The sequence below is a fragment of the Micromesistius poutassou genome (genome assembly GCF_964030765.1).
Source record: "Micromesistius poutassou genome assembly, chromosome: 4".
NCBI classification, from domain to species: Eukaryota; Metazoa; Chordata; class Actinopteri; order Gadiformes; family Gadidae; genus Micromesistius; species Micromesistius poutassou.
Window position 1 is genome coordinate 428,580 of NC_140274.1, and position 9,349 is coordinate 437,928.

At 39.7% G+C, this 9,349-nt stretch overlaps 1 protein-coding gene across 1 annotated transcript; it reads right to left on the reverse strand.

Moving 5' to 3' along the window:
• Positions 1–379: 379 nt before the first annotated feature.
• Positions 380–4,427, reverse strand: LOC311341675 (uncharacterized protein). Its single transcript, XM_084466479.1, has 11 exons — positions 4,364–4,427; positions 3,440–3,537; positions 3,140–3,298; positions 2,886–3,004; positions 2,631–2,767; positions 2,448–2,541; positions 2,216–2,327; positions 1,697–1,920; positions 1,416–1,584; positions 1,093–1,220; positions 380–905 (listed from the first exon to the last, which is right to left on the reverse strand). Exons 1-11 carry the CDS (start codon positions 4,369–4,371, stop codon positions 588–590), a joined length of 1,566 nt encoding a protein of 521 aa, XP_084322605.1. The 5' UTR covers positions 4,372–4,427; the 3' UTR covers positions 380–587.
• Positions 4,428–9,349: the final 4,922 nt, after the last annotated feature.

Sequence of the window (9,349 nt, forward strand, 5' to 3'; positions counted from 1 at the left end):
TATCTTCCCCCATTTCTCAGAAAAATAGACCATTCTCTTGCTCTCACTGTTTAATACAACAAAAGGATTAATCACCTTCTCAAAACACTCATCAATTTGAGACTCAACCACACTTTTGATGGGCTCCTCTAAAGCGAGACTATTTTTTAGAGCTTCTTGAGTGTGACTATGTATGTCTCTGACCACTTCTTGTAGAGCACTCACAGCATAGTTAATAGTTGCCTCTGCAACCCCAGCAACTTTAAGTTCTGCGAGCAGTGTTGCACAACTGTTTAATATGTTTCTTTCTTGCAGTACAGCGTCACATGGCAAACTCTGAGTGGGCAAAACATCTGTATCCCCTAATGAAATGGCATTGTTGGTGGTGGAACATTCACTATCGTCAAAACATAAATTGTCATTTGCAAAACACTTGATTAGATGCTTTCGTAATCCAGAAAAACTTTGATAAACGTGAGAACAACCTCTATGAGCACATTTTAACTTGAGACCTTTTCCTGAGCAAAGACCATGAACTAATTTAAAGTGTCTAATAAGTGCATTGGCATTGGCATGCCACCTTTTACACATAAAGCATATCATCTTGCTCACTGGAGCATTCTGGCCCTCAGCTCAGCCACTCTTGGATTAACTTTTGTGGTTTCAGCATCTATGTCAAACACAGTTGTTTGCAGGAAAGTGTACAGGTTTGTCAACTCTTGACAGTATGCAGTGCCAAAAACGTAGTGAGCTTTAAAAAGCTCATCAACAGCAGCCAGGGAATTTGAGGCTTTACAGGGCAAAGCGTGTTTGTCAATGACTATGAAGTAAGACTGGATCCTACTTTTCTTTGGCCCAACTGCTAGCAGATATGGTTGGAGACTTCGTGCAATGACATCCAAGTGTCCCTGAATGCTGGTACCAGTCTGAGAGAGAGAGCGAGAGAGAAACGTCAACAGCAACGTAACCTAACGTAGTTAGCAGCCTGGATATGGACAGGTTTATCACATTACAACCTTGATTCAAATACATATGGGACTCAGGCATGATGAGAACAACAAGCACAAGTATCTTTACTTCTAAGGACGTGTTTAATCTGTTTTAATGGTTCACCTTGATGAATTTCACAAGACAGTCACATGCTTGTCTGGCTGAAATCTTTCCCGGTCGCTTGCGGCCTTGACTGGAGGGTGGCAAAAGGTGAACCAGCATGAGAAGGGAAGACATGTCACTGTCCCAACCTGGAGGCACAGACAACAAAATAAAATGTGCATTTTTAGGTTTCAGTTTGATAAGTTTGAAGACCTCCTCCTACTCACTTTAACCTACCAGTTCTTGGATGAATAACCAGTATAATGCATTAAACATCTGCAGTACACTTCATTTCTCAGTAATGAATCAATTCCATTGAAATAACTATGGGCCAATATAGTTACCTTCTTCAACTTCAGTGGCAACGGCATTCTGGAGGAGATCTTGTACCTCCCCAGTCTGTGTGAGGTCACGGCTCTGTGCAATGACCTTTGGTTTTATGTTGGTGGACCACTTCTCCAACAGCTTTGCAGAGGTTGAATCTCCAAAATGAAGTCTAAAATCTTGATCGATCTACACAAAATCACAAAGTAGAGAGGATTTCTTTTACCCAACACATATTAACTACAACAAAAAATCACCTTCAGATTTCACATTAGTATGTACAAAAATAAGGCTGACATACCAGGCCTGGTATGTCCAAGAACCGTGGGAAAATGGCTAGAATATCAGATGACTTGTCAGGGTCATGCAAAACCTTCTGACGGTAGATCAGAGTTAACCTCATCTTTTCCTTTACCACTGCCTCATCAGCGGTGTGCTTCATCAGGGCAATAGCTTCCTGACACTGACGTTCATCATTCAACCAGTTAGCCTCTTCAAAAGGATCTCTGTCAGCTCTTGGTCCACCTAAAATGATTGCAGATAATATGAGTGTTACATGGTAAAGTATTCACAAAACTACAGGCCAGGATGACCATACACGATCCTAAGTATGTACAGAGTCTTAAACATTTGCCTTACTTTGTTGTTTAGGTAAAGGATATTACAACAATTTGCATTTTGGAAAAATTAATCAAGAAAACAGGTCAAAATTCTAACAAATAAAACACAACAACATTGTTCATTGTTCAGTGTTCATTTGACGCCAAAATTATACGGGGGTCAAGCTAATACAAGCAGTGACCAACATCAAAAACTGCACCTGTTTGTGATTGCCGTGAGCGCTTAGGTCGTCCCTCCGATGCTTCTTTCTGCAGTGTTTTTATTCTCCAGGCCAGGTATCCACTTCCATCTTCTGCATTGTAATAATGCTCCTGTGGACATATCACAGACACATAGTAGTTATATATTACTGGACTAATGTTATGCATGCAACACTCATGGAACATGCAACACTCGTCTGAATCAAGACACTTGAGATAACGGCCACATACATAACCCAGTTTGCTCATGGGATCTGCCAGGTATGGGAAAAGGGAGATGATCCCTTTGGCATAGTCTTCTTTTATCCGTCGAGGAGGGCTTGTTCTACACACACACACACACACACATTAGAATCCAGATCATAATAAACACATAGTACATCAATTCTACAAATTGCTTCTTTAACAGCCTACCCATGTTCATTTATCATATGTGCCACCAAGATCTTAACCATGTCACGTCTTCTGCCATCTGTCAAATATTTTGTGCGAGCATATTCATTCATCATCTTCTCGCCTCCTGGGCTTCCTTTTAAGATATCCTCAATCATCTGGAGAGGCAGGTTGTGGTTAATGGGTAATATAAAAGGAACATATAGGCAATTAAGAAATGGAAAACAAATGTAATTCCAAATGTCTGTGCTAATCAAGCATCCCTTGAAAACCTACCCGGCTAAGACGATGGTCCTCAATTCGTTTTTCCTCATCTGGAGTTCTTGTCAATATCACAGTGTCATCAGACTCATATGTGACCTCAGCACCAGCAAGGGAGCCAGAACTGAAAGAATCTGTAGTACAAAACCATACCAATGGTCTAATATGTTAATACTACTTTGACAACATGCAGCCACTGTCAATAGACCCTATTTCTGCTGATGCAAAGAATACTGTTGGGAATTAATGTGAAAAAATATGCAAATTACCGTCAGTTTTATCTTCCAAAATTGCCTCTGGGATAACAATTTCCAGGACACCAAGATCAGGTTGCTTCAGCAAATATTCGAATGCTTCCTGATCAACTTCTGTCTTTGAGTCATCAAAGACTTTGATATCCATTGTAGGAAGATCAAATTTCCTGGCAACTAAAGAAGACAAACCATTAGTAACATAATACAAGCTATGGAAAATACATCAATAAAAGAACAAAACACCCCATAAAATAGGCTTAAATGCATCGTATTGCTATTAAACTATTTTGATATGGAAAATATAAAAATTCTCACCACATTCCAAAAACGCCTCAAATGTAAAGGGTGTTGGACAAATCACATATTTCTTGCTGTCTTTAAATCTTGCTTTGACAACATTGCTCTTTTCCATCCTAAATAACAACAAAATCAGAGAACAATTTAGAAACTCTACAAATGATAGGCCATTTTAACACAAACATTGAATTGGAATAATTAATGGCGCCAGCGCGCCACCTTACAGTTGCTCTTTTCTGAGTAAAGTACATGTGGGCAAGCATGGAATGGTGAACAAACTTAATGGCTAACGTTAGATAAGCTTCCCATGCAGTCAATTGACGCTTGTGCATTGCATTTAGACTAGTATAGTTCTAATGTGAACTTTCATGACAGTTTCAACCAGAAACTTCTAAAACTGAGGCTAGAATTATTTGAACTTGGCTCGCCCCAAAGGTGTGCGCCACGGTTAAAAAGCGACTAGCCTCATCAATTGAAAACATGTGGAGTGTGGAAAATGCTGATGTTAACACACACTGTACAGTGAACATTAAGTTAGTTCAAAGGTATCTTTGGTTAGTTGTCCATACATGCCTCATCAACGGGCAACTCATACATGAATGTTGCCCAGAAGTTAGCTAGGACGTTACTTAGTTAGCTTGCTAGCTGCTACGTTTGCCATGCGTGTTGGTCTGAAACACTGACGAATAGGGCTCATAACGGATGGCAACGTGATCTTAAGGCACGGTATTCTAATAATTTAGAATGAATAACTGCCAGATAACTTGCAAAACTGTAGTTTAATGCCAATACTTCATAACCAGCACATAATTAGGCTATCTTGTAGGGTATATCAAATCGGAGTTGGAAAATATTTTACGAAAATACAAGTTGGAAAATCTGTTACGAAAATACAAATTCAACAGATATGCATATTTACAACAAAATTGAAATATTACTTACTTTAACATTCAGTAGAAACGTCGACTTCCAGCGCCTTCTACTGTCTATGACTTCAGCTGCGGTGTCGGGAGGAGTAATGGCGGACAAACGAAACTTAACTTTTTAGAAAAGCTCCGCCTATTGATCACTCTGTATACAACCACTCTATAATTCTGCTCCCACTCAGACTCCAAATTTTACTCATCAAACTCAAAATAGTGCAAAAACGGCTCTTCTTGAGGAAAACATTTTTCACTCTGGGAAAATTGCTCAGCAATTTTTCCTGTGCAACGCCGTTTGCAAAACAAGCCAAAACACAAACTGTGGTTTTCAACTTATTGTTAGATTTTCAACATCTGACAATACACTGTAGAGCATGGATCCTCAAAGTCCGGACTCCGGTCCGGACCACAACTGTGTCCGGACTCTGATCAAATAATACTTTCCATATGAGGACCCACACACAGTGGCGGTTTTAGGCACGGGCGAAGCCGGCAGCCGCCGGGGCGGCATTACAGGGGGGGCGGCACGAGCACACAAGAAAAAAAAAAAGATCCGCGCATTTTCTATTATCGATAACCCCCCCCCCCCCTCAACAACTCCGCCAGCCAGTAATCATAAGGGTACCCAGCACTTTTCAAGCCACACTCAAGCTTATGGTTATTGTCCCCAGCACTTCTAAAAACAAACTGACGCCACTGCTACTGCCTGTTATTATTTCAGTTGGATTGGAGTAATACTCGTACTATTGTGTTTGTTTATCTCTGCACTCATCACCTGCAGCGCCAACCTTGACACCATTACTTGTACGGTAACTAGCCACAATATTTTCAATGGTCAGGTGCAAGGCTTGCTTGCAAATGATCTTCTAATGAAGCCGCTTTACCAATTACACACTCCACTGCTTCAATATGTGCACATATTCACACACACACACACACACACACACACACACACACACACACACACATACACACACTGGCATATGAATACACACATGCATTAATGCATCCACACAAAAGGCAAATCAGCCAAATTATACAATAGTCTTTCAAATTACTGCTTATGTTGTAGCATCATTAGAAAGTGTGAGTATATGTACTCGTTTCACATTCTAGTTCTAGTTTGCTTAATCACACTAACTACTGTATTCAACCAGTCTTGTTTCTTAGGACTCCTTTATGATGAGTGATGCAGATATGATGAAGTTACATCTGTAGTTCACGCACGCTCTCTTCTAGGGGTGTAAGAATACACGTATTCAAACCGAAATATTTCAGGTTTTTTGTTTTTGTTTTTTTTCCAGAATTCAGTTTTTATTGATTATCACACACTCTGAGTGTCTTGTCTTGTCCTGATGTTTTGTGTTGAGGACCACAATGGAAATAAGTCCTGGACTTTATTGTGTTTTTATCCTCAATTGTATTTGATGTCTTTTCATTTGTGTAAGGCATTTGTTTGATACAATTTAATAAATCAAAATCAAATTGTTTAATAAAATAATAAAAACATACCGAACCGTGACTTAAAAACCGAGGTACGTACCGAACCGTGACTCTAGTGTATCGTTACACCCCTACTCTCTTCTAATGTCAGTTATGACATTTAGAGAAATTGATGGATGCATGTAGCCCTGCCTATGTATTCTTGCCATGTTAGGCTAGGATAGTTAGCCTAAACATTTTGTGAAAGCAAAAATATCTAGTCAGATCACCAGAGCATTTATTTACCCATCGTGCATTTAGTGTTTCACCAGGATATTATCTAACACTGCAGTATCATTGCACAGACTGAAGTGGCTCACTGGAGTGGTCACTGGTAAGTGCTGCGTCAAGTTGTTTAATGAATTGATGTCAATACAGGACACTGTTTTTGCGTGGGGATGGTGGTGCTTCAATTCAAAGCACCTCCAATGAGACATCCATTAGTTACGTAGAACCTGCAGCGTCAAGGGTCGTCCGTGGTACACTCAGATAAAGTAGTCAGACCTTCAATGTATTTCATCCAACCTATTCTAAAAAAGGTACACACGCATTGTTGACTTTCTTTTTTATATTCTACCCTCAGCTGAACTGGTGCACCAGAGAACATCCATATCTGCATAACTTAAAAGTGACCGTAATCGAAGCACATTGCGCATTGTGAATAACAGATTGCTTTGAAACACTGAATCAACACCTTCCATGATGAATTCAGTTTGAAGGTGTGTGAGCTCACAGTTTCGTTTGCACCATCTACCTCATGAAGCCTGGCCGCTAATGACGGCTATCTTCTCTGTATTCTGAGCTGTATTCTGATACAGAACAGAGACGAGGACAAAAAATGAAAAAGCTGCTGTCTTTCTTTGCTGCTGTCTTTCTTTGTATTATCTCTATTTCTCTGCCGTTTTTATGTATTTATGAACTGTGGGCAGTTTAAAAGCTCTGAGAAACCCCGTCTGCAATTATTCATCAGCATTGATGGCTGTGGATACAGAAGGGGAATCGGTGTGTATGGGATTTTAAAGTGCAAAGTTGCAACCCATCCACTGTATGTAAGGTCTGGACATCTTTCCGAAAGCTACGTATTTCAAATACCTTGTGATTTGTGTTGTTTATCAAGGCTTCAAAACCACTTAGGGACCTCAGCCTCTGCGTGGACAACTAAGAAGCCAGAGGTCAACACACAGCCAGGTTACCCAAGCCTATTGGATTGTGCTTGGGATTGTTTTTGGGTCCAATCTATTGCGGGCAGTTTTTAAAGGAGCATTTATACATAATGAAAACAAACTGTATTGAATAGTACAAAGTATCCATTGCCTGACTAATATGCAACATGCTTTACTAATAAAGGTGAATTAACCTAACCTAAAATCAAGCAGCTTTTTCTTGTTTTGAGTTAAATGCCAGATGCCATTCTTAAATGGCAGCAGTAACAATGTGTTGCTGCTGTAAAAAGTGAATCTGTTACTGTAGAATAGAGGATGGAGGCAGACAAACAGCTTTGTGCTGACACCTCATGTAGCCTCTGGTTTTCTGCAACTTCCCCCTGGAGAGACAGCGCTGTAGTCCCATGTGCTTCTGAAAGGAAAGACAAATAAAAGAAACATACTGTACTTCAATTATCTCCGATTTTTTAATGTCTCTGTACACCATTTCATTCTCAGAACATTTGAGAAAACAACAGATGCGGTGCTTAAAAAAGTGCTATGATGGATACATTTCCATGGAGCCGCCGAAGTGACATGAAGGGGGAAAAAAGGATGAGGTAAAAAAAAAAAAACATGTACTGGCGACAAACACTGACTATAGTTTTGCGAGATCTTGACTTTATTTTATCAAACTAGAGATCTCGCAAATCAAAGTCAAGATCTCGCAAATCAAAGTCAAGATCTTGCAAATCAAAGTCAAGATCTCGCAAAATAAAGTCAAGATCTCGCAAAACCATAGTCAGTGTTTGTCGCCAGTACATTTTTTTTGCCCTTCATGTCACTTCGGCGGCTCTCTACATTTCAACAGAGATAGCACTTAGGACGGATCAAGCCTTGGACATCACTTAGTATGATCTGAATGAGAACTTAATCTGGTCCAGGGTTTCCCCCCCCCCTCTTGCCACGATAATGTTATGACCTGAAATTTACATCATTTACATAACAACCAATGTCCAAATTTAAAATAAGATATCAGTGGGTATAGTCGAAAGAACCTCGAAAAAGATGAAGGTCTGAATGTCTGAATGGTTTTTTGGAGATATCTTCAACTAAATGTTCGATGTATGTTGAACTAATAGACTGGAGGCAGAGCTCCGTTCAGATGTGTGCTTGATTGTAGAGTAAATCTCAGGCCTGCTGTTTTTCTATAGTTCTATACCTATACAAAAAAAGTCTAAATGTGTTGTGGGATATTTCCTTGTCAGAGCCTCCCCTTGGATACTGCCAAAGGAGAGGTTGAATTGTACCATAAGGTTAGGGTTAGGGTTAGAGTGTTGCTGCTCAACCATCTCCTGGATAGTTATACACTGCTAGACATACAGGACTTGTACCGGCCACCTCGCTGTAATTCGGAGCGTGAATGTCTGTTGAAATCCAATGTCTAATATATCTTTGTAAAAAAAGAATACTTTCAAACTAAATAAACTGCTATAGAGCGTAACAGTGATCGCCCCCTTTTTTAACAGCTCTGGTGACGGAAGTAAATTTCCCATGCATTTATCTCGTCCACTTTTCGTAAAATCCTTATATAAAGAGTTTTAAGCCTGGAACCAAGCCAATCGTACGTCAAGTTAGTCAACACAGTCTCACTCAGAGAACGTCTAATTCCGACTAGTGGCAAGGGCACTTTAGCGTCAGTCACTGACGGGAAAAGTACCCTTTGGCGTTGTCTGCAGACGGAGAAGGGATTCAATTCACTACAATGTAATGCCATCCCCGGCGATGTTTGACGTTCAGACCGGGTGCTCCAGCAGCCCATTCACTCCTGTATTAACCCGACTACGGCTCTAGTAGACGTTGTGAGCATCTTTCCTATTGGATAGTTATTAGGATTTTTTTTTGTGAAAATGGCAGACATACTTTTTATTCTGGGTGGAAAACATGATATTATAGTATAGTTATGCCATTGAAAGTGTTTATGTAAATATTTTTAGCGAGAAATGTGCATTTTACTTTCATAATCTTCGCTCGGTAAACGTGTAGGATGTTTGGTTTGAAAGTTAGGACAAAGAATATTTCAGGTCTCGACAGAAATATAATAACATGATTGCTATGACGGTTGCTATTGATGCTGAAACCAGCAGCTTGCATGCCGTTTAAATCATGGCTATAAAACCATTGTCTTTGCTGATTATGTTATTTGATGTAACCATGTAATGATGTTCTCTTATTTAACAACTTAAAAAAAAACTTTGGTACATTTTTAGAGCAGGTATGGCGTCTTCTTTCTTGGGATTTAATAAGTTACTTTTGTAATCAACTTGTTTTGTAATTTTTTTTTTTAATCGCTGTCTGGTGGCTAGTTACGTCACTCTGAG